Genomic DNA, 25,151 nt, shown 5'->3' on the forward strand with positions numbered 1-25,151 from the left:
TCCTGAATTTGTTATAGCAATAACAATTTTTTGGTGAACAAAATTGCTCCGGTTTTAGGTTTGCTTTTGTTTTTGTTTTGTCTAACGTCATTAACTGTCTTAAGTGCAGGACATGACTGGTCATGTGATCTCAACAAGGCAGCCTCCATGCCTGCATCTCATGTCTCTAACTATTAATTTCTTTAAGTGTAATATGTTTTTAGTGGAAAAGCATTTAAATCCACATTCAGGACTGGGCCTCTTATACATAGATGTGGGTCTACTGTGTGAACGGGGCCAGTAGGTCAGTCTCCAAGCACCAACAAATTTTTAAGGGAAGGCATGATCTGATATTATAGTATGAGGATTAACAAAATGGAGGGAGCTCATGAGATTAATCATTAATTTGATGATAAATGCAAGTAATTTCTCAATAGCTTGTTTGGGACGAGTGCCCTATGAAATAATGGCAGTCAAAGCTTTGTTCATTATGTGTTCTGCATCACATAGTCAGCCTTAAATAAATGCTTGAATGAGCCCTATAACGTATTTACTTCAACCACTTATGAAATTTCAAAATTTATTTAAAGATTTAAAATCAGTTCGAGCTACAGAAATGCATCTTCATATTTACAAGCTTCGATTTTATGTGTGGCTACTTTCTATCCGTGTTCGGGATTGGCTGAATAATGCAAAAACTGACACTATAAAAATTAAAACTTTGACAACAATATTTATAATGTCTAAATATATGTATATATATATATATATATATATATAGGGCTACACCATGATATTAAGTTGATTTTTCTCTATTTTCTCAATTTTTCCTCTATTTTTTTATTGCCACATAGTTATTTTTTTATTATTTATTGTCTATTCTCTTTATTATTAGTGTTATTTTATTTTATTATATGTATGTCTATTATGTATGTCAAATTATATGTATGTCTGCACTATGTCTGTACATTTTTCTTTGCACTGGAAGCTTGTAACCAAGACAAATTCCTTGTGTGTGTGAACACACTTGGCAATAAAACCCTTTCTGATTCTGATTTTCTTTATTTAAAATATATATAATATTTCTTTGTTCTCTCCACCAGATGTCACCAATGTGCCTCCATTAAACTTTAATTTAATTAAGGTATATACTTAAAGGGGTAGTTGACCCAAAAATGGATATTTGCTGTTAATTTACTCCCCCAGGCCAAGATGTAAGTGACTTTTTTTCTTCAGTAGAACAGTAGAGAATATTTTTAGCTGAAACTGTGGTCCTTGGTGATTCATAAAATGCAAGTCAGTGTGGCTACTGTCACTTTGAGCATCGATAAATAAATAAATAAATAAATAAATACATACATACATACATACAAAAAACCCAACCAACAAATCACCTGTGAATTTTTCAGGTTAAAATGTCACTGTTTAATCTGTTTCACACTCTTGATGACATATTCGTTGTATGCAAGAGCTTTAACAGTGTCCAGAGGACAAGAGATATACAGATATATAATTATTTCTCAAAGCCTCACTGCAGCTCAGAAATGACAAGTGTACATTTTGTAATCTCCTGTTATCACATATCACTCATTTCACAGTGAATTTCAGAGTACATAGAAATGTTGTACCCTTTGATCAGAAGGTTGTATGTACCATTCAAGCAAAAGCAAACATTTTTTGTAATTAATTATTTTCTGTGCACCATACCCCTAATGCACCAGCAATAAATATATTATTTTAATTTTTAAAAATTTGAATGAATATTTATTCTCTTGTTTTTAGTACAGTACAATCGCGTTGGAGATAAGCACATGAAACCTGTCTTTTGCAGCCATTCATGACATGCACAACAAAATTTAATTTGCTACTTGCAGATACTGAATATTCAGTGATTACAGATGTATGTAGATACCTATAACTAAACACTCAGCACTGTGTGTTTTTGGGATCACAAGGACAGTCAATATAACAGGATTGGTCAGTGGACAAATATTTCCTCAGCAAGGTGGATATTGCAGCTTTCTCATGAACAAAAACTCAGGCCAAACATGCATAAAAACACCTTTTACTAACCAATTGCAAATGTTTTATTGAAAGTGTAATCTACTAAATGCAATGACAAATCATATCTAAAATGTGTTCTTTTATTAATTTGCAGGGATTTTGTTTATTTTATTCTCTAAACCTGCCAATAAAAGATTACTACTACTACTCTTTTATTGCACAAATGTCCCAACCCTAACAATGACTCACTTTGCCATGATATTGCAATGGCAATAGCTTTTTGGTGAACAAAATTCATATTTTAGGAGGGTTGCTACGGTTTGATGTTTGTTTACTAACTGTCCAAATGCAGGAAATGGCTGGTCATGTGATCTTAACATGGCAGCCTCCATGAGGGGGTGAGTTCTTTAGGTGTAAAATGTTTTTAGTGGAAAAGTACTTAAAATGCACATTTGTACTTTTTACATGACATTGATGATGTTTTATTTTAAATGGCTGAAAAATGCTGCTCAGATTGATTTCTAATACAAACTGACCGGTAGCCCCTCTTTTACATATATGGGTGTAGGTTAACTACTGTGTAAACAGGGCCAGCAGGTCAGTGACCATAGTTTTTTTTTTTACTGATTGCAAGAGCATGATGATAAAAACAATATCATTACAAACTAAATATGAATGCAATCTTATGTTTTATCATATGTTTCTGTTTACATAATTTTTTTTAATATTTCACAGTATAAACAAATATATATGTATCAGCTTTGCATCATATACATATACATATATGTACATATATGTATCAGCTTTGAGTCACTGTCACAGTCACTCTTGATGATATCTGCTACTAATTACTTGTTTTTATCTTACAGAATTTAAATGATCCATACTGTACATGATGTTAGGAGTAGTTCAGAAATGTCTTGAGACCTTTGCACAGTGGCCCAAAGCACTAATTGGGAAGACATGTTTAGTAATGATCTGATATTAGAGTACTAGGATTAACAAAATGGAGGGAATTCCAGATATTAATAATTAATTGAATGCAAATAATTTCTGATGAGTGACCTTTGAAATAAAGTCACATTCAAAGTTTTGTTCATAGTGTGTTCTGCACGATCAGCCTTCATCATGAGGGCTCATCAAGGGCTCCTTCTAGTTTCTTTGCTTTTCCTTTCTGTCCATGGACAAGCCTCAGGGCCGTACGTAACATTTTTTTTTTTTTGGTGAAATTAACACTTGAATAGGATCCTTAAAATGCTGAAAGTGTGCTCCACTATACCATGCAATAATTTAATTTAAAAATAAAAATAATTTATCAGCACAGATGGGACCTGCTTAAACTGAAGTGCAGGAAGTTCTAGAATACTGTATGTATTGAAATACAAAAGTGGCAGAACTGTTTAAAACATTTTTGTCTTTGATTATGTCTGAAACTTGGGCAAGCATATCTCTTTATGCTTTGATAGCTCTCAGGTCTTTCATGGTGACGTTTCCTGCAGTGATCGAGTCGGGATCTGAGGCCAAACTGTGTGCAAGTTTTCTCAAGCCCAATGAAAGCCTTGCCATGAACATTTATTTGGTTCATGGTGACCAGAGCACTTTACTGCTGCAGGAGAAAGCTGAGGAAGAGTTTCACCGCTGCTTTAACTTTCAGATTTGCCAGCAAGAAAAGTGCATTCACATGTCATTGAACATTTTAGTTAAGATATGTTAAATAACATGTCTCCCAACAGACACCTCTGGTCGAAGAAGAATCAGTGCAGACAATGAAGGTAGAACTTCAGGGGAAGAACTTCAAGATGACTGAAAAGAGAAAAGTCATGTTCAGATGTTACAACCCTTTGACTTTCATCCAGACTGATAAACCCATCTATATTCCAGGACAGACAGGTGAGCTGTGAATGTTTGAGATTTAAAGTTCAATGAATACTAAGGTTGTTTAATTTGTTTCACACTGTTGATGTCATAGTGTTTTTACGGGATGTCATTAGTGAAAGAGCATTAGCACTGTGGGGCACAACAGACATAGTCCACAGTAGCCACACCCCAAACCACTGGGTTATTTCATGCTGCTTGGTTTTATTTGAATCCAACAGTGCTAGAAAAAGTATATGGAGCTTATAAACCAAAACTTAAAAATCTTAAAATAATTAGTTTTAATTGTCAAATATATCATATAAACTGTTTTTTAAATGTACCCCTAAACTGAACTACTATATGTCTAAACCGTTACTCATGCAGGGGCGTAGCCATAATAAGGATAAGGATAAGGCAGAAAATGTATTTCATAGTTTCTATACTGTAATAAATGTCAAGTAGCACTACATAATTCGGATACTTTATTACCTGGAGATGACTTGAGACACACACATAAACCATATTGTCGCAATCGTGTGTTTTTTGTTTTCACATTTCATCTGTCAAAACTGGATGCCTTTGTCCATATTAGGGATTTTCCTGGCACGTCATAAGTTATTACTTCTACAAGTCCATTTTGGACCTCCGGCTTCGAATATGAATGAAACATACAGTACACTGCATGAGAGTGTTTAGCCATCCATAATGTTCACATCGCCTCATTTTGGATACGAATAAAACGTCATGCACATCTTTTCTCTTTGAATTTAAATCTATATTTATTCACATTGGCCCCTGACAACCTCTACGTGAAATATAAAAATACATTTCTTGCATGACAATTATCTTTTCGATTATAATTTTGAGCAAAAAAAAATTATCCATTTAATATTATAGCCTACAGCATGACGAAAATGTGATGAAAAGTTTTTATTGACTAAAACTAGAGTAAAATGCTCAGACATTTACTCGACTAAAACATGACTAAACAAAAACAGGACAACGTTGACTAAATATGATAATAACTAATAAGTACATTTGACACCAGGACTAAGACAATTAAAAATGGCTGACAAAATTAACATTAGTTTGATTAGGGTTGGAGCTAAACTCTTGCATCTTGAGGTCCAGAGTTGAGGACCCCTGATCTATACTGTCACGGTCATGTTCTTTTAGTTTAATTTTCATGGATTTTTAGTTTGTATTCATCAATTTCCTGCTTCCTTTGTTCTAGTTTCTCGCCACTCATCAGTTACCATGGACACTCATCAATTAGCACAAGTATTCTCCCTTTAGTTCATTATCACTGTGTATTTAAGTTCCTCTTTGTTCACCTTTTAGTTGTCTGGTATTGTTTGTGTTTCACACAACTGTCTCGCAGATTGGTTCTCTTTTGAGTTATTTAATAAACCTTGTTTATATTTTTATCATCATCTTCATCTTCCTTTGACTATTTGTGACTCTATACTGTCTTGTATTTAATTATGTAGTAAGTAGATTTCATTTAGTCAGTGTTTTTGTAATCAACTTTAATAAATGAATTCATTTTCAAATTAAATTCAAATCACATTTTCTTGCCATATTTCTCAGAGCCTGAGATTTTTTTTTTTATTTGAATGATTTTTTGTTTGTATGTTTTTAGTACAGTACAGTCGTGCTGGAGGTAAGCACATGATACCCGTCCAATGCAGCCATTCATGACATGCACAACAAAATTTTGATCTAATTTGCTCTTCAAATGTCTTCAAATGTCAAGATCTATGTAGATGACTAAAGCTAAACTATATCTGCGCTGTGTGTTCTTTGGGATCAAACAGGACAGTCAGAATAACAGGATTGGTCAGTGGACAAATATTTCCTCAACAAGGTGGATATTGCAGCTTTCTCATGAGCTTAACCCAGAGGCCCGTCAAGGCATTTAGAAACTGAGGGTTTTTATTGGTGAACGGGTGATCACACATTATTTTGAGGTGAAGAAGTATGATAAGTGACAATGTCACAGAACGTTTCTGAGAGTGATTATGAAACCTCATTCATAACCCATTTTAACTGATTCCCTGTACTTGATTTCCAGTTTTACCCAAGTTTGAAATTACCATGAAAGCTCCAAAAGAAGTAAGTTTTGGTGATAGCGACATGAATATGGAGGTTTGTGGGAAGTAAGTGAAGGTTTATTTTTTATTAATCCTAAATCAGTATTTCAAAAATGTAACTCAAAGCTTGTACTTCATAGATACACATTTGGACAACCAGTGGCTGGTAAAGCAAGGGTGGAAGTATGCCGGGAACATTTGAGATATATTTCTCAAACAGACTTGATTTCACCATGTTTGTTTGAAAATACTGAGGTGTGAGACTGTATTATTGTATGTTGTGTTGAATTTATGAAAACATTTTCATCATATGGTCTTTGTAATGGATGATTTTAATGGATGTGTTTGTACTCTACCAGCAGATGAGTGAGATGGGCTGTGCCTCCTTTACTTTGGACACATCAGTCTTTTTAACTCTATAAATGAGAGATTCCTAAAAGAACACCTTATTGTAAAAGTGAATGTAACAGAAGAAGGAACAGGTGACAGATCCAAGCAGAACTCGTTTGGATTACAAAAAAAAAAAACTCCATACACCCCAACACTAAGTGAACTGATTATAGAGAATATTGGGCAACCGTTAAAGTGTGATGCTGAGTTTACAGTGACCATCAAGTATTATTTTGTTGGAGACACTGTTGAAGAATTCAATACTGTCATTGTCTATATAGTGAGTACAATTGCTGCATGTTCATTGGCTATGTACAGTATTACAGTCATCCTCTGGGATCCTCAGTTTGTTATTGGAGTGTCATCTGTCTGTTTCAGGTCTTGTCCAGAGGAGTGATTGTTCATCATGGATCTGAGAAGGTTGAAGTGAAGTCTTCTAATGGAGCAGCAAGTGACACAGTGTCGTTCAAACTGTCTGTTGGTGCAGATCTGGCTCCTGCAGTGCAGATTCTGGCCTACTGTGTTCTGCCCATTGAAAATGTTGTTGCTCGTAGCAGAGATTTTACAACTGAGAAATGTTTCAAAAACAAGGTTAATTTAGATATAGCTGTCTTTAAACCTCATTTTAACACCACAAAATGGCTCCATTTTCATCATAGCAGCACTAAAATGGCACATCCTGTTGTCATTACAGGTTTCCCTGCAGTTTTCTCCTGCTAAAGCAGTTCCTGGTGAGAAAAACACTCTCCAGCTCTCAGCTCAGCCTGGTTCACTGTGCGGCCTCAGTGCTGTAGGTCAGAGCGTCCTGATCATGGAGTCAGGAAAACGTCTGGATACTGACAAGGTTTAATTGTGCAGCTTACGTGGTTAAAATGATAAATCTAACCTTAAAAAGCTTTAATCATTGGTAAATGTTTTTTAATCTCATCACAGGTCTTTAACCTGCTGTCAGTACAGGTAGTATCAGGTTACCCTTATAATGCTGTGGATGCACCAGAGTGCCTGGAAGTTAGACCTCGTCGGGCTATGTCACCAGACCGTGTTTATAACAGCTTGAGGGTAACAAACTGCTCATAAAATTGTTAAAGTTACTTATAAAGAGGAGAAAGTAGGACATAATGAAAATAAAGATAAAAAAGAGTATTTTAGTATTACACCAAACCCAAGGAATATAGATTTTAATTTACTTTGTTTTTAACATTCAAGCCTCATATTACATTTCATGTAGTTTCTAATTGCTGTTTGACAGAACGTGGGATTGAAGATGGCAACAAATTTGCCTGTGAGACAATCTTTTTGTCTGAGATACTATGGCGTAATTTATCACAAAAGTTTTCACTTTAGGTACGTTTACTTGAAATTTGTAATATAATGAATGTTTTGTTGTTACATGTAGGCCTAATTGCAGAAAATGTTTAAGGGAACCTGAAATCATGTGACTGGAATATCACTTTGTCCTGCTGTTGTTGAAATAACAGTTTCTTAGTGTTAACTGCTGATGTCTAAAATGGATTCAGATGCATAAACTAACAAAAAGAGTTTTGGATGAGTAAATGCATAAATAGACTCATGGGGGAATATAAGAATCAGTTTATACCTGCTGAGAGCACTGGTTCTTTGCACATGTGCATTAGTCATTTATTTTAATTTGCAGAGAGGATTGCCTACAAACATAATTTAGAAGGATCTGCTCAACCACCGGTCGAGACAGTTCGTACCTTTTTCCCAGAAACATGGATCTGGCAGCTCACTGAAGTGGGGTACGTACATGCCTTGAGGACTTATTCAATGATACCCATTTTATACCACTTTATTTTATCCCCAAGGGGAAATTCAGACATTACAGCAGCATGGACAAGACAGTAGAAAAACACAAAATAGAATGAAGTAGAAGAAGAGAAAAAAAACTTAAGCAGACTAAAATAGTAAGAAAAAAAAGGAAAACCTTAAAAACAGTACAGTAATAATGACTGAATATTCAACATAAACATCATGAATACTGATATTCACTGAAATGTAATGTACTTCTAAAAAAATATCCTGAATATGGGTAAATATATTGATAAAACTGGTCCTATAGGAGTGTCAGAACCAAGCCTCAGTACTAAGGTACTATATGATGATATTAAAGTGTCTGACGGCTGTTGAAACAAAGGATCTCTGGTAGCACTCAGTTTGTCAAGTCTTTTCTCTCTGATTTTACCACTCCAGCAGACCACAGCATAGAAAGATGCTGATGCAACTACAGTATCATAAAATGTTTTTAGTAGTGCCCTACACACCCTCAAAGTACCTCAATCTCTTCAACAGATGGAGGCGACTTTGGCCCTTCCTGTACAAAACACTCATGTTATCTGACCAATCCAATTTATTGTGTTTGTGAACACCCAGTTACTGGTACACGTCTACCATCTCAATGTCAAGTCCCTGGAGGTTAACACTGCATTTTACTATACTATGCTGCACAACAGGGACTCTGGATCAGCTCAGGTTCCTGTCACGGTTCCTGACACCATCACCTCTTGGGAGACGGAGGCCTTCTGGCTGTCCTCCAAAGGTCTGGGTCTGGCTCCTCCTGCTCAGCTGACAGTTTTCCAGCCCTTCTTCCTGGAGCTCTCTCTGCCTTACTCCATCATTCGTGGGGAGATCTTTGAGCTGAAGGCCACTGTCTTTAACTATCTGTCCAAGTGCATCATGGTGAGATTTCAGACCCAGTCTTATCCAATCATATCACATATGCCACTAATCATGTGTGTTTGACTGACAGGTTAAAGTGACTCCAGCTGCTTCCTCAGACTACACTCTCAAAGACTCTGCCGATGATCAGTATTCATCCTGTCTGTGTGCTAATGGAAGAAAAACCTTTAAATGGATCCTCACTCCTTCTGTTCTTGGTGAGTTTTCCAGTCTGAATCATTGTTTCTCAGTGTTTGTGTCTGTTGTATCTTCACGTACATGTCTTGTGTTGTAGGAGTCTTGAATATTACAGTCAGTGCAGAGGCAGAGGCGTCCCAGACTGTGTGTGACAATGAGATTGTGAGCGTGCCAGAGAGAGGATGCATTGACACAGTTACACGAAGTCTACTTCTGCAGGTCAGCACACGTCAAACAACTCTCAGATGCCATTTATCCATGATCCTAATGCTGCTTATGTCAGTATGATGTGGTGATGTTATTGTTTTATGCTGCAGGCTAAAGGAACTGAAAAGACAGAGACCTACAGCTGGTTACTGTGTCCAAAGGGTTTGTCTGCAGACAATATTCAGCATCATAGTGTTTCTCTGCTGATCACTGATATGTGTTTCTGTCTCTCTGGTTCATATGCTACAGTCTCTCAGAGGAAGTGAATCTGACTCTTCCTAAAGATGTGATAGAGGGATCAGCCAACTCCTCTGTTTCAGTCATTGGTAACATTTACATACACAAGCAGAAAGGAAGAGTTTGTGTTTGAATTTCTAAAATGTAGTGTTATATTTGTGTTTGGATTGTAGGAGACATATTGGGTCGTGCACTGAGGAATCTTAACGGATTATTACGGATGCCGTACGGCTGTGGAGAACAAAATATGGCTGTTCTTTCTCCCAATATTTACATTCTGCAGTATCCGGAAAACACGGAGCAGCTCACCTCAGCCATCCGAGAGAGAGCCACCGGCTTCCTTAAGAGCAGTGAGAGAAATCAATCATGTCAAGAAAATACAGAGAAAATAATTCACAACACATTTGACTTCAGACACACTTAATCAACTCAAAACATTTAATAATTTTCAAACTCAACAGGATACCAGAGACAACTGAACTACAGACATAACAGTGGTGCATACAGCACATTTGGACACGGTGATGAGAATACATGGTAAATATTTGTAACTTTTCACTCTCACTTTTTTTCACAAAATAGTTAGAAAGTTAAAATAGTAAGCAGATAAATGGTATTTAGTTTCAATAATTAATGTACAGATTTAATCAGCTGAAATAATTGGTCACTTGAACAGCATGATAACTTACAGAAAATAGCTTTTCAGTGCACTCTTGTTGGGTATGTGACAAATAATATCTCATATATATAAATCCCCACAGCTTGAACCTCAGTGCCATTCAAGAACATCACTTGTGGAGCTGGCCGATTCTAAAGATGATCATGTCATTGTGTATCTGAAAGAGGTGAGAAAACAGCAACATTCATATGATATGGTGAATCATTCAGATTTTACATGACTGATTATCCTGTTTTTAGAATTCCAATGAATCTCCAGATAAAATTGAAACAGGTTCTTCCAGTGAATAATCTCAAACCAGCTGTGATTAAAGTGTATGATTACTACCAAGCAATTAAGATTTCATATGCCTTTTCCTGGGTTTTTATTATGTGATTCAAAAGTATCAGTTGCTATTAAGCTAATTTCTCTGTATCAATATCTCCCTCAGGTGATGATCAGTCAGAGACCGAGTACATGTCCCATCAACAATCCAGTTACACAAATCACTTAGTATACAAATGACAAAAAAAAATGTAAGGAAAACAACTTATGGTGAGGTCACTGTTTTTTTATTCTTGATTTACATGTAATTGTTTATGCAGATCTGTCAAGGTACTGCAGGGGGTACTCTCTTTAAAGGAAAAACATAGAGAAGCATAGAATTTTTTTTTAAACCATTTTTTAATACCCATGAGTGTGTTATGTTGATGTTTTTACTTCTAGTATTCCAACCAGACGTGATAATATGCGTGAGGGGTAAACTATGTTTGATTTTTGGGAAATGCTTTTTTACATTCAGTTGCGAAATCATTAAATTTTGAAAATCAAGTTGTTGTTTTTTTATTTTACCAGGAAAGAAGTGGTTTTCATGAACAAAGTTGTTTTTATTGTCTCTTCTAACAAACATCTTTTATTTAACACTAGAACCGCCAGGGGTCGCTGTAAGCGCCAGCGGGTAAATTTGACCCATGCACATGGCAACTGTATTTATATGGCTAAAGAACATATTATTTCACTGTATTATGCTACTGTCTTCACAAAGACGTGTCTAGAGTCATGCAATGATTATGTCTAGTCATCAACTATATTTTTATCCTGTTGTTTTATGTTCAATACTTTTTAATGCAGGCTACACTAATCCATAATGGTCAGTAGCCTAAGCTAAAAAAAAAAATCTGCACTGACAATGGAAATTAGAAGGTAGTAGCCTAAATATTTGGGTGGTTTAATATTATAATACAATGTCATTAATCAATATATTAAGATAACCCATGCTATGAATGACTAAAACAGCCTATAGACAATAATGAGCAATAATAATTCACCACACTGCATAGGATGATGCATGAAAAATTAAAGTGCACAGCTTCATCTAAATCAGTGAGTGAAAGGCCTAGAAATGTACAATGTTAAAACATAAGCGGCAAGAAAATGACAGCGCGAAAATGCATGCATTATATAGCGGGTAAATTTGACCCTCTGGTGCTTATAGGTATAAATGCCCCATTTTTTGATCTGGTTTTATCTAAATTATTTTTAACAACATTGGATTGTAAATTACATAATTTTAGTAAAAGTCAATGACTGGGAGACTTGAATGTTTTATTTTAAATCTGTTATGTACATTTGAAAAACAGCCACGGGTAAAATTTACCCCGTGGCGGTTCTAGTGTTAAACCCATCCAAATCCAAGATTCACAGTAGAGATAAACAGAACAAGGTTCAAAATAACCACTAAACCAATGATTGCTCAGAATTGGAATGATTGCTCAGAATTGCAGGGACTCAGTCAGACCTTGCTAAGATGAGTGCAATGACTATTATGCCATACTATTTTTTATATTTTTTTTCCAGAAATAAAGTTAACAATCAGGAGATTAAAGGTAATGACATAAAAACAGTGCTATACCAATTAATGTTTACTTCAGCATTATTTAATATTCAGCCTCGAAATAAAAAATAATCATAGCATATCATTGCAGGTAGCAGTGCATTTTAATTGCACATTTAATATTACACAACAGATTTTGGGTGTTTTGGAGAAGCCATGTTTACTGTTATTGTGTAGGCAGAGAACAAATGAGACAAATGCAAACAGTAACTTACAGTTAGTTACTCTCCCACTCAGTTTGAGTGGGTGTATGTACCTCTGGATGGTAATTATCAGTTGCTCTAGTCCACTATTTGTCTACACAGAGTTAAAGGTCAGTAGCTATGCAATTCTATGTAGATGAAGATAAGAGTTGGAGTATGTTTTCAGAAGATCACGTGTACACTTACTTTGTACTTTAAAGATTTCAGTTGAGTTCTTGCATGTCACTAAGAATTGAATGCTTCAACATCTCTTTTGACTGCAAATAAAATGACTATTTAGATTGTTTACATGCTTGGACATTCCAATATGCAACATTTAAGTTGTTCAACTCAGAATTAGATTGTGAGGAACATTCATAAAGAACTGAATGTTTATTTTATGTTTATTTTGTGCAAGAGTAAAGCTTCTGTATATCTTTACCTGAGACTGCTTGTAATATTTTGATGCTTGGTCTTTATTCAACTCATCGTCACAAATTAATGTTTGGACAAACCAACCAATGCACATTAGCACAGGTTTTTCAAACTGCATTGCCTACATGGTTGAATCATTAATCAGATGATCAATACAACTGTTTTTGAAGGACCTCCTTTAAAGTCCGTTTATAAGAGACGGTCCAGTTAATCTCACGATCACTGGTCATCATGGATCTGAATGTTAGCTGCTGTTGGAAATGGCTCCTTCTGGTCTCTTTCCTCATTGTCTGTGTGAATGGACAAACATCAGGGCCGTAAGTTTTTAATGATTTCTGCTGAATATAAGAAGTTATTCTGTTTTCAATCAAACTTCCATTATCAAAAGGTTGTCAGTAATAATAAATGTTTTATTTTTTTTCTTTTCCATTGTTTAAAGGAAACTGACATGAGTATTTGGTGTTTCATGAGAACAGAATACTCAAATGATAATAATTAACCTTTAAATAGTGCAGATTCTAAAATATTTATCTTGGGCATTAAAATCTTTTTCAATGAAAATTGACATTTTTGATGCCACTGCACTTTTCTGGGACAACTAGAAATGTTTTGTTTTCTAGGTGTGATAAATTATTAGAATACCTTGTCATTGTGCAGGTTAAGTTGTGATTTCTCCTGTATTTATTTAACTGATCTGTGTTGCAAGATAAATGTTTGCTGTTTGACGGACAACTTAAAACATGTATAAGGAACGTGCGTATCTAATGCCTCGGGCAATATTGTACAATTATTATCTTTCAATAGATATTTCATGGTGACGTTTCCTGCAGTGATCGAGTCGGGATCTGAGGCCAAACTGTGTGCAAGTCTTCTCAAGCCCAATGAAAGCCTTGCCATGAACATTTATCTGGTTCATGGTGACCAGAGCACTTTACTGCTGCAGGAGAAAGCTGAGGAAGAGTTTCACCGCTGCTTTAACTTCAATGTCTGTCATTAGCATATTATAATGAATATGTTTGTGTCATCATAATGCATCTAGTTTTTTTTTTTTAGATAACATGTTTGCAGAGGTTGTGAGTACAGGATATTTCTTCTCATCAGGCTCCTCTGGTAGAAGCAGAATCAGTGCAGAGAATGAAAGTAGAACTTCACGGAGAGTCTTTCAAGATGACTGAAGAGAGAAAAGTCATGTTCAAATCTTACAATCCTCTGACCTTTATCCAGACTGATAAACCCATCTATAATCCAGGACAGACAGGTGAGCTGTGAATGTTTCAAAGGTAAACCTTAGTAAATAATGCTGGTGTCATTGACATCTAAACCCTGATCACAGCTGATGTAGCACATATAAGTAAAGCATGTTATCATCATGCAATGAGCTGATAGAATCATAGGTCAAACATGACTAATGTTGCAAAAACCAGCAGATGGTAAGTAAACAGTTCAATGGGTTTGTAAACAGAAAAGAGGAGCAGATAAGTCGGAAAGCAGATAAGGATGAGGGGTTCATTGCTAACAGCTTTAACACAAGAATGGCCATCTAGTGTGTGTTTGTGAGAAATCCCCTCACATCCAAACCTATATTCAGCCTAAATAATGTAATTACAAAAAACAATGATGATATAAATCACTATATGACTCTTTTTATAGGATATAGGGATACGTGGACATGTGACAAACCTTTCATGGCTGTCTGGAATACCTGATTCTAATGGGTCAATTGGGGCAAAGTGGTCAAATATTTTTTGTAAAATGACAGTAAAAAAAAAAAAAACAGGCAGCTTTGAGTCACAGGTTTGGCTCAAAGACACATTCACATTGCAGCAGAATACAGCTGTCAGTACTCTACTGTATATTTGAGTCCTTAATACGGTTAAGTTCACACATAGCCTACATTCAGATATTTACGAGAGTGAGAACCGCATTCTATAACCAAACTCACAACCGCGTTTTCGTTGAAGTCCTGCAGTATGAACGCAACCGAATTGAAAGACTAGTTGTCATGGCATACAGTGCAGCTTTGTGCTGAACATACGCATGTGTAGCATATGTTTCTGGTTTTTATGTGTGGAATCAGTAACTTACAGAGCCGCAGATATGAGCTGTCTCCCAGATAGCAAAATTCCTGAGGCCCAGATCAGGCCCACACCTGACACTTTCATCTGGCCCACATACCACATGGAATGATGGCACTTGGGCAGTCCGCTCCTGTTTGCCAGATTTGGGCCACAAGCAAGCCAAAGGAAGGCCCAATGTCAGCCATGAATAAACCAAATAAAGCAGAACTGTCCCAAATCTGGGCCACATTGATTTTAATTCTGGCCCAGATCCGGCCCGGATCCAACACCTTACTCCAGCCCACATACTGTGAAGAATTATGGCATTTGGGCGGTCCGCTCCGGTTTGCCAGATTTGGGCCAAAAGCAAGCCAAAGGAAGGCCCAATGTCAGCCATGAATAAACCAAATAAAGCAGAACTGGCCCAAATCTGGGCCACATCGATTTTATTTCTGGTCCAGATCCATCTTACTCATCATCTTACTCCGGCCCACATACTGTGAAGCAAGGTTATTTTCGTAAACGAAAACTAAAACTAAGACTAGCTGTCATTTGAAGGATTTAGATCCAGTCCCTCTCAGTTATTTAGATCTAAATTATTAACTTTCTCCTCCACTGAACTCTTGTCGTTTAATGAGATAAGACTTTACAGTTTCATTTACGTTGTCGTCTTTGATATTACTTTAGTGACTATCACTAATATGGTTACAACCGATGCAAATACATTCTTGCATGTCCTCCAGGCTTATGTGCTCTTAAATTCTTCTTCTCAGTAAGTAGGCCTATTTTGTTAAATAGTTCTGGTTTATTTTATACGCTAAGGATTGTCGGACAACATAAAAGATTAAGATGTTAAAAGCAGAGGTTATAATACACATTTCTGTTTTCACAGTGAACTTCAGAGTTGTTACCGTGGATACAAACTTTGCACCACTTGATCAGCAGGTCTGATGTGTTTTGTCTTGAATTTTTATCTTCCTCATTTTCTTTTGCATTGTTGAATACGTTATTAATAACCAACACATTTCTGGCTTTAAATCATTTTAATATCCTAAATAATTTAATTATTATTTGCTCTTTTGCAGTATGGTTCAATCGTGCTTGAGGTAAGAACACAAAACTTCCTTCTGTACAGTCATAACAAGCACACTTTTTAAATCCTATTAAACCTGCTGAAATTCTGTTATATTTGCAGTTATTGTATTTTCAGTAATTATAGGCTACATTTCTTCGTTAATGGTCAGAATATGTGTAGCTGACTGTAACTAAATATCTGAACTGTGTCTTTGGTATTAAACAGGACAATCAAGATAACAGAATTGGTCAGTGGACAAATGTTTCTTCAACAAGGTGGATTTTGCAGCGTTCTTATGAATTAAACCCAGAGGCCCGTCAAGGTGTGTACAGACTCAGGGCTTATATTGGTGAAAGGATTATCTCACATGATTTTGAGGTGAAAAAATATGGTAAGTCATAAAAAAAACGATGTACAATATTGCATGGGATTCATTTCAGTAATATCTTTGTATATTAATTTGTAATTTGACTACTAATAAGTCTAATTTCTGCCTCCTGACTTCTAGTTTTGCCTAAGTTTGAAGTTATTGTACAAAGCCCAGATAAAGTGAGTGTTGATGAAGAAGAACTGTTAATTGAGGTTTGCGGAAAGTGAGTGGTCTATTTTATTTCCTGCATTAAGAGAGCAGTGTTTTCTTCCATTTTTAGCACTTACAGTTACTTACTGTAACCCCCATCCTAATATATTAGTTTCTTAACTCAGCCCTGGGCTGTATATCTGTTGCTTGTACCTTTTTCACAGATACACTTATGGGCAGCCTGTACCTGGTAAATCACGGGTGAAAGTGTGCCGTGATATTCTGCACTACCTTCAAATCCATGATAGCAATCCAGTATGTTTAGAGGAAACCACTGAGGTATGTGAGTTGAAATGCAATACAAGTAATGGCACATATGTCTTCCGTTTATCCAAGTAAACTACTCTTTAGTTGTAAACTACTCTTTAATGTTTGTGTTCATTTACTACAATTAGATAAAAAAGACAGGCTGTGCCATCCATACCTTAGATGCATCAGTCTTTTTCAACTCCACACTAAAGTATAATCTGCAGAATTCTCTTAGAGTTGAAGCAATGGTTACAGAAGAAGAAACAGGTAAACCGTTGGATTTGGTCAGATCCCTGTTACCCACATTTCTTGATTTTCTGTTTTTAATGTTTTATTTTTATTTTGTTTTAATAAATAATAATTTGCTGTTTTTACCATTTACAGAGATCACCATGACGAAATATAAATCTGTGCCTCTCACTTATGAAATTGGCAAAGTCACACTCACTGACCTGCCCAAAACTTATGAACATGGATCAGTTATAGAAGGAAAAGTAAGTCTAAAATCAGTTTGTCTCAGTTTAATAACATTGATATGTGCAGAATTATTCCATCATTTGTTCCTTGAAAATCTTGTTTTTAACAGATCAAACTCTCAAATTTCAAAGATGCACCAATTAAAAACAAAGAGGTTTATCTTTTTGAGGGTGACACTTGGTCCTCAAAATTGCTCCTAAATCTCACAACAGACAGCGATGGTTTCGCCAGCTTCTCTCTTAATACGTCTAGTCTTCCTGAAAGGGATATTAATCTGATGGTATTATCACTTTATTTACCTAGTTCTCTTTTGTGTTCCCTGAAGGGTTCAGTTGCTTGAGTAATTTTAGTTTCTTTGTTTTTCAGGCAAGTGTGTATCCAGAGTTTCGTTATCATGGTCACAAAACACCTTACGTCTCTATGGATAGAAAACCAGTTAAGCTTTTCCAGCCTGCCACTCCATACACCCCAACATTAAGTGAACTGATTATAGAGAATATTGAGCAACCATTAAAGTGTGATGCTGAGTTTACAGTGACCATCAAGTATTATTTTGTTGGAGAGACTGTTGAAGAATTCAATACTGACATTGTCTATATAGTGAGTACAATTGCTGCATGTTCATTGGCTATGTACAGTATTACAGTCATCCTCTGGGATCCTCAGTTTGTTATTGGAGTGTCATCTGTCTGTTTCAGGTCTTGTCCAGAGGAGTGATTGTTCATCATGGATCTGAGAAGGTTGAAGTGAAGTCTTCTAATGGAGCAGCAAGTGACACAGTGTCGTTCAAACTGTCTGTTGGTGCAGATCTGGCTCCTGCAGTGCAGATTCTGGCCTACTGTGTTCTGCCCAGTGAAAATGTTGCTGCTGGTAACACAAAATTTGATGTTGAAAAATGTTTCAGTAACAAGGTATGTATTGTATCTTGAGAAATAAGCCTTTTTAAACTGTATTTCTGGCTCATTCCTTAAATAAATAATATTTACTGTCATTACAGGTTTCCCTGCAGTTTTCTCCTGCTAAAGCAGTTCCTGGTGAGAAAAACACTCTCCAGCTCTCAGCTCAGCCTGGTTCACTGTGCGGCCTCAGTGCTGTAGATCAGAGCGTCCTGATCATGGAGTCAGGAAAACGTCTGGATACTGACAAGGTGTAGATGCTTTAGAATTCAGTATTGATTACCTGTGTTTTCAGTCTGGGAATCTACAGGATGAATCAAGTGAGAACAGACTATCCTTAGATACTGTGATCCATCAGTATTTATGATGACATCCGATCTCAGGAGATTTAACATTAATCTTCATTCTTTCTCACCAAAATCGAAGTTTTTTTGGGAAAATATATGAATTATTTAGTGTTAAAATTTTAGAAATCAGTGTGAATGTGGTCTCATCACAGATCTTCAACCTGCTGCCAGTGCAATCGGTGTCAGATTTTCCTTACAGTGTTGAAGATGAGCAGGGGTGTCTGCATGTGAGGCCCCGTCGAGCTCTGCCGACAGACAACGCCTATGAATCCTTAAAGGTAGGTGGATTATATGAGTGACAGTGCAGTAGATAATGATTGGGAGATATTGATTCGTTATATTCTGTATATTCATAAGTAAATGCATAAAAAGCCCTCTTGATTGCTTTGACAATTAAAAGTGCCATTTTGTTGCCGTTTGACAGAGAGTTGGATTGAAGATGGCAACAAATTTGGCTGTGCGAGTCCCTCAGTGTCTGTCATACAGAGACCTGACTTATTTCAGACACCATAATATCGGTACATGTAGCATTATTATAACTCATGCTGTAATTTTATATAAAATATGTAGTTGTTTGTTATGAAATATATTTCAAACATAAAATATGTTCAATTTGAAATTCACATCCACAACTAGAGTGTAGTAGGAAAAGGCAAACATATTTTTGGGGTAATAAGTTTTTCCATTTTTTTACATTTTGAATCATTATTATTGTTATTGTTGTTACAAAAAACGAAATTAAACATTTTTGTAAAATAAAATTAAACTTAATGCATTAATTTTGGCAGCCATAAAACTACAATTACTAAACTAAATTTACTGAAACTAAAACACTACCCTAAAATAAAGTTGTATATAAAAATAATCTGTGTATTATATTGATGATCTGTCTTCCATTTGCTGTTTTACTCACCACAGTATATAAACTTGGTTGTTTTGATGTGCTGTCCACATACATATTTCCACATTTACTATAAATATCACATATTTTTTCAGTGATGTATCGTCATCATGTTCCAAAGCCAGTGGCAGTTATGTCTTCACTAGCCGATGCTGATTTTCATACATCTAGTAGAGATTCCCCAGCAGTGACGATTCGGACAGTTTTTCCAGAAACATGGATCTGGGAACTTGCTGAAGTGGGGTCTGTGAAACATAATCAGTAAATTTGACATCATATTGAAACATATATTTAATACATCATATTCCCTCAATCCAGACGACAAAAAATAAATAAATAAATACATAAATAAATCTTACTTGCTTTGCAGATTCTGAGTCTAGTTTGTGTGTGTGTGTGTGTGTGTGTGTGTGTGCTGAATGTTATATATAACAGAAAAATGGATGCTTAATGGCAGAGTCAGAATCAAATAGGCCTGTTGTTGTAATTCCACAACAGAGACTCTGGATCAGTTCAGGTTCCTGTCACGGTTCCTGACACTATCACCTCTTGGGAGACGGAGGCCTTCTGTCTGTCCTCCAAAGGTCTGGGTCTGGCTCCTCCTGCTCAGCTGACAGTTTTCCAGCCCTTCTTCCTGGAGCTCTCTCTGCCTTACTCCATCATTCGTGGGGAGATCTTTGAGCTGAAGGCCACTGTCTTCAACTATCTGTCCAAGTGCATCATGGTGAGACTTCAGACTCAGTCTTATCCAATCATATCAAATATGCCACTAATCATGTGTGTTTGACTGACAGGTTAAAGTGACTCCAGCTGCTTCCTCAGACTACACTCTCAAAGCCTCTGCCGATGATCAGTATTCATCCTGTCTGTGTGCTAATGGAAGAAAAACCTTTAAATGGATCCTCACTCCTTCTGTTCTTGGTGAGTTTTCCAGTCTGAATCATTGTTTCTCAGTGTTTGTGTCTGTTGTATCTTCACGTACATGTCTTGTGTTGTAGGAGTCATGAATATTACAGTCAGTGCAGAGGCAGAGGCGTCCCAGACTGTGTGTGACAATGAGATTGTGAGCGTGCCAGAGAGAGGACGCATTGACATAGTTACACGAAGTCTTCTTGTGCAGGTCAGCACACGTCAAACGGCTCTCAGACGTCATTTATCCATGATCCTAATGCTGCTTATGTCAGTATGATGTGGTGATGTTATTGTTTTATGCTGCAGGCTGAAGGAACTGAAAAGACAGAGACCTACAGCTGGTTACTGTGCCCAAAGGGTTTGTCTGCAAATATTTCATATATTTTGGCGTATAAGCACCGATAATGCTGGAATGCTTTGGCTTGTATTTAGTTTTTAGGGGACCAATAAAGATTTAAACTCACAAAAAGTTGCTCAAAGAATTTTGAATATTCAAGTTGTTTGGCATGTATGTTCTGTAAAGACTAATTAGCCCATTAATTTCTAAACACAAACCATATGAAAATTTAACCCAACATATGCTCATATGTCTGTGCCATTTTAAAAGAGAAAGCTGAAATTTGTCAACCTTTCATGACAACTAGTTTAGTTGTGCCAAATTTCAAAATTGTGGCTATTTTCTCTTCTTTTTACAAAGTGCTTGAATCACAATAATTTCTGCCTGTGATTTTTTATTTATTTTATTATTATTAATGGGATTTCACAGATGGTATTATAATGTTCATTTTATAGCGTTTCTCTGCTGATCACTGATATGTGTTTCTGTCTCTCTGGTTCATAGGTGACAGTCTCTCAGAGGAAGTGAATCTGACTCTTCCTAAAGATGTGATAGAGGGATCAGCCAAATCCTCTGTTTCAGTCATTGGTAACATTTACATACACAAGCAGGAATTTTTAAATTAGTACAGAAATTAGTACATACACAAGCAAAAATGAGGAGTTTGTGTTTGGGTTTCTAAAATGTAGTGAGTTTCATTTGTGTTTGGTTTGTAGGAGACATATTGGGTCGTGCACTGAGGAATCTTCACGGATTATTACGGATGCCATACGGCTGTGGAGAACAAAACATGGCTATTCTTTCTCCCAATATTTACATTCTGCAGTATCTGGAAAACACAGAGCAGCTCACCTCAGCCATCCGAGAGAGAGCCACCGGCTTCCTTAAGAGCGGTGAGAGAAATCAATCATGTCAAGAAAATACTGAGACTGATAACAAATTGTTCATTTTTCAACACACCTGAATGTCATTCAATTAAGCTGAATAGTCAGACACATTGTCTCACCCCAAACAAACTGTTAAAGTGAACCATTATCACACAGGATACCAGAGACAACTGAACTACAAGCATTTTGATGGTGCATACAGCACATTTGGTCATGGTGATGGAAATACATGGTAAATATTTTTTCGCTCTTTTGTTAAGTAAGTTTTGTTAGTAATCTAAAATAATATAGTAAAAAAAAGACAATTCTATCTGTTAAAATCATTTGTTTTGAGAGATTTGTTTTGTTTTTCATTGAAACATCTGATGACATTTTTAAAAGTAAATCTTCCACACCACCAGGTTGACTGCCTTTGTCCTGAGGTCTTTTGGCAAAGCTCAGAAATACATATTTATTGATCCACAAATTATTCAGACTGCAAAGCAATGGTTAATAAGCAGAAGGGATTCAGACGGCTGTTTTATCCAACAAGGAAGACTGTTCAACAACAGAATGAAGGTCTGTCTATCTATCTATCTATCTATCTATTACCTGTAAAAGTGTAAATGTATTTTTTATATATATATACTCTAATAGTTTTGAGTGTGTTACTTTATTTACCTCTATTTCTCCTTCATTACAGGGTGGAGTGAATGATAATGTGACCATGACTGCCTACATTACTGCATCATTGCTTGAACTGGAAACTCCAGTCACAGTAAGTTCATCTACAGGAAACAGTATAAACTCATAGAAAAATGACGCTCACAGCAGCTGTTTCTCTGTTTTTGTTGCAGGATCCTGTCGTCACTAAAGGTTTGTCTTGCTTGAGGTCCGTCACTGAAAATGTCAAAAACACTTACACCACTGCTCTGCTCGCCTACACTTTCAGTCTAGCTAGAGACACGGACACTCGACAGCAGCTTTTCAAGAAACTTGAGGATGTTGCTATTTCAGAGGGTAAGAGATTTGTTTCCAATGACTTTCTGTTGTCTTTTATGACTGTACTGTTGTTATTTTTGTTTTTTGTCATGCTTATTGAGTTACTGGTGTCTCTTTCATCCACGTGTCCTAAAGGGTCTCATCTCCACTGGTCTCAGTCTGCATCTGATGACTCTGATTCTCTGGCAGTGGAGATCAGCTCATATGTGCTGCTAGCTGCTCTCACTGCAGATTCGCTCACTACAGCTGATCTGGGCTTTGCTAACAGGATTGTCAGCTGGCTTGTGAAGCAGCAGAATGCCTATGGAGGATTCTCCTCCACACAGGTGACTCAAACTACTCAAATCAAACACATGATTGCTGAATAATGGGTGAAAGTCACATTACTGAACATATTTATTTCTCAGGACACAGTGGTGGCTCTTCAGGCTCTGTCTTTGTACGCCACCAAAGTGTTCAGCTCTGACGGCTCCAGCACAGTGACTGTACAGTCAGCAGGAGACACTCACCTCTTTGATGTCAATCAGGACAACAAGTTACTGTATCAGGAGAAGCAGCTGCAGAACGTTCCAGCCAAATACAGCATTGAAGTGAAGGGCTCAACCTGTGTGTCTGTGCAGGTCTGTAGTGCGTTCAGCTTCATTGACTCACTCACTTTCTGTTTTTCCTGTGAGATGGATTATAAATCTGTTTTTGTTTGTGTTGACTCTCTCAGGTGGCTCAGTTCTACAACATTCCCACTCCTACTGAAGCTAAAACATTGAGCATTGATGCTAAGATTGAGGGAGACTGCAAAACATTGGGACAAAATTTCATCTTGAACTTCACTGTCAAGTAAGAACACACACTTTGTGTGTGTGTGTGTGTGTGTGTGTGTGTGTGTAAATAATATATATATCAACTGAAGGTTGCCGCCAGCTAAAGATTTTCCTAGTTGACTACCAGTCGTTCATTTAAGCTATTGTCAACTAATCACACCTGTGTATGATATTAATTTAATGTGTGACAGGACAGAGACTATCTCTTTTCTAATATCTACATGTCTTCTCCCAATGTACCAAAGCAAATGACACTTGTTGTTAAAGGTGAGAAGAGAAAATGTTGTCTTCCGCACATACAAGACATTAAGGCTATAACTCATAACTCTGGAGTAACTCATGGAATATTGTTAAATTTGTGGAAAATAGTGTGACCAGAACACAAAACAAAATACAAAGCCGAAATATGGCTTAAATGTATGGGCTCATGTACCTCTCTCATTTGGCATGAATCCAAATGTTTCCATGGTTGTGATGTAACATTTAATTGCTAACCTGTTATTTCTTTGGCAAACAAAGCTTTGTACTAAACTTGTCATAATATTTAAAACAGCGTTCACATACAAAAAAAGTGTTACCATATGTGGAACTTGGTTAAGGGCAGTTGTCAAGTTGACTAACGATTAGTCTAATATATATAAAGCATAATTTTCACTAATAATTTTGTTACTATATGAGGCATTTAAGAACTATTCCTTTCCATTTGCTTTTTCCAGATATGATGGTCTACAGGAAAGGACTAACATGGTCATTGTGGATATTAAACTCTTGTCTGGATTCACATCTGATACATCAATGGTGCATTTGAGTGTTTCATGACAAATTTGTAAAATTTATAGAGGTCAGTATTTAAAGATTAACCAGCACTTTTTCCACACAGCTCGGAACTTCTTCTGGAACGTATGCATCACTTGTGGAGCGGGTCGATGCTAAAGATGATCATGTCATCGTGTATTTGAAGGAGGTGAGAGAACAGCAACATTCATATTTTATGTTGTTTATGTCAATTCATAAACATTTTATCCATAATGACTGATGAGATTGTTTCCTCATGCAGATCCCAAAAAATATTCCAATGAATTACCAGATACAAATGAAACAGGTTCTTCCAGTGAAGAATCTCAAGCCAGCTGTGGTCAAAGTGTATGATTACTACCAAACAAGTAAGATTTTATATGCCAGTGTTGAATGTTTTTATCATGTGATGCAGATTATTCAGTTTTGTTTTGTTTTTTCGAGAGAGCAAGCACAAATCCTGGCAGCGGCAGGTCGCAGCACCACTTCCGGTGGCATCCCCATATGCCACGGATTTCCTCTCGCAGCTGCCACGGTCTTTCTCGCCGTTTCTGCTGTTTGCTCGGTAAAAACTACACTGCTCTCAGTGGTGAGCGATGGTGTTTTAAAATAACAAGGCAAAGTTCCCACAGGTGTGTTATTTATTGTTGTTGTTATTATTATTATTATACATTTGTATATCAGCTGCCAGAGTTCGTGCCAGGAGTCACGATCATTTGTCACCGTTTCTGCTGTAAACGACAGTTTTCTAAAATAAAACATTTGATGGCGCGTACTATATACCAGCAAGCAGATGCGACCAGAATATGAACCCAATAAGCTAAATTGCATAAGCATTTTCCCATAAAGTGGCCGGGGACTCAGGCGTGGCGGCCACCTTGACCGGGGACTCAGGCGTGGCGGCCATGTCGTGACGAGACTCTGGAAAATCAGTTGAGACGTGATGAGACTCTAGAAGGGTGGCCATTTTGTGAAGAGACTCCCGTGTGGCGGCCATCTTGCGCTGAAGCTCTTGAAGGGGGGCCACGT

At 36.7% G+C, this 25,151-nt stretch overlaps 2 protein-coding genes across 2 annotated transcripts in view; both read left to right on the plus strand.

Moving 5' to 3' along the window:
* Positions 1 to 6,268: 6,268 nt before the first annotated feature.
* LOC107657234 (alpha-2-macroglobulin-like) lies at positions 6,269 to 10,182 on the plus strand. Its single transcript, XM_016445258.1, has 14 exons — positions 6,269 to 6,299; positions 6,404 to 6,603; positions 6,702 to 6,914; positions 7,018 to 7,167; positions 7,257 to 7,382; positions 7,573 to 7,686; positions 7,980 to 8,083; positions 8,795 to 9,020; positions 9,091 to 9,217; positions 9,295 to 9,416; positions 9,515 to 9,570; positions 9,654 to 9,730; positions 9,815 to 9,991; positions 10,103 to 10,182. The coding sequence occupies exons 1-14, from the start codon at positions 6,269 to 6,271 to the stop codon at positions 10,180 to 10,182; spliced, it is 1,803 nt and encodes a 600-aa protein (XP_016300744.1).
* A 2,821-nt stretch (positions 10,183 to 13,003) lies between these two features.
* Positions 13,004 to 25,151, plus strand: part of LOC107657263 (alpha-2-macroglobulin-like) — a 13,926-nt gene continuing 1,778 nt past the window's right edge. Inside the window, exons 1-33 of the mRNA XM_016445295.1 lie at positions 13,004 to 13,127; positions 13,615 to 13,795; positions 13,912 to 14,068; positions 15,760 to 15,812; positions 15,953 to 15,973; positions 16,168 to 16,333; positions 16,451 to 16,535; positions 16,687 to 16,801; positions 16,918 to 17,038; positions 17,156 to 17,265; positions 17,358 to 17,528; positions 17,615 to 17,848; positions 17,947 to 18,159; positions 18,246 to 18,395; positions 18,644 to 18,769; positions 18,916 to 19,009; positions 19,488 to 19,635; positions 19,891 to 20,116; positions 20,187 to 20,313; positions 20,391 to 20,512; positions 20,611 to 20,662; positions 21,146 to 21,229; positions 21,358 to 21,534; positions 21,685 to 21,760; positions 21,930 to 22,086; positions 22,211 to 22,285; positions 22,365 to 22,527; positions 22,645 to 22,835; positions 22,917 to 23,129; positions 23,225 to 23,343; positions 24,044 to 24,125; positions 24,208 to 24,291; positions 24,385 to 24,490. Of these exons, the coding sequence (XP_016300781.1) occupies positions 13,042 to 13,127; positions 13,615 to 13,795; positions 13,912 to 14,068; positions 15,760 to 15,812; positions 15,953 to 15,973; positions 16,168 to 16,333; positions 16,451 to 16,535; positions 16,687 to 16,801; positions 16,918 to 17,038; positions 17,156 to 17,265; positions 17,358 to 17,528; positions 17,615 to 17,848; positions 17,947 to 18,159; positions 18,246 to 18,395; positions 18,644 to 18,769; positions 18,916 to 19,009; positions 19,488 to 19,635; positions 19,891 to 20,116; positions 20,187 to 20,313; positions 20,391 to 20,512; positions 20,611 to 20,662; positions 21,146 to 21,229; positions 21,358 to 21,534; positions 21,685 to 21,760; positions 21,930 to 22,086; positions 22,211 to 22,285; positions 22,365 to 22,527; positions 22,645 to 22,835; positions 22,917 to 23,129; positions 23,225 to 23,343; positions 24,044 to 24,125; positions 24,208 to 24,291; positions 24,385 to 24,490 (4,285 nt within the window). The 5' untranslated portion in view covers positions 13,004 to 13,041. The remainder of the gene's footprint in view (positions 13,128 to 13,614; positions 13,796 to 13,911; positions 14,069 to 15,759; positions 15,813 to 15,952; positions 15,974 to 16,167; positions 16,334 to 16,450; positions 16,536 to 16,686; positions 16,802 to 16,917; positions 17,039 to 17,155; positions 17,266 to 17,357; positions 17,529 to 17,614; positions 17,849 to 17,946; positions 18,160 to 18,245; positions 18,396 to 18,643; positions 18,770 to 18,915; positions 19,010 to 19,487; positions 19,636 to 19,890; positions 20,117 to 20,186; positions 20,314 to 20,390; positions 20,513 to 20,610; positions 20,663 to 21,145; positions 21,230 to 21,357; positions 21,535 to 21,684; positions 21,761 to 21,929; positions 22,087 to 22,210; positions 22,286 to 22,364; positions 22,528 to 22,644; positions 22,836 to 22,916; positions 23,130 to 23,224; positions 23,344 to 24,043; positions 24,126 to 24,207; positions 24,292 to 24,384; positions 24,491 to 25,151) is intronic.

Source organism: Sinocyclocheilus anshuiensis, unplaced genomic scaffold (assembly GCF_001515605.1).
Source record: "Sinocyclocheilus anshuiensis isolate Anshui unplaced genomic scaffold, SAMN03320099.WGS_v1.1 scaffold139, whole genome shotgun sequence".
Classification (NCBI taxonomy): domain Eukaryota; kingdom Metazoa; phylum Chordata; class Actinopteri; order Cypriniformes; family Cyprinidae; genus Sinocyclocheilus; species Sinocyclocheilus anshuiensis.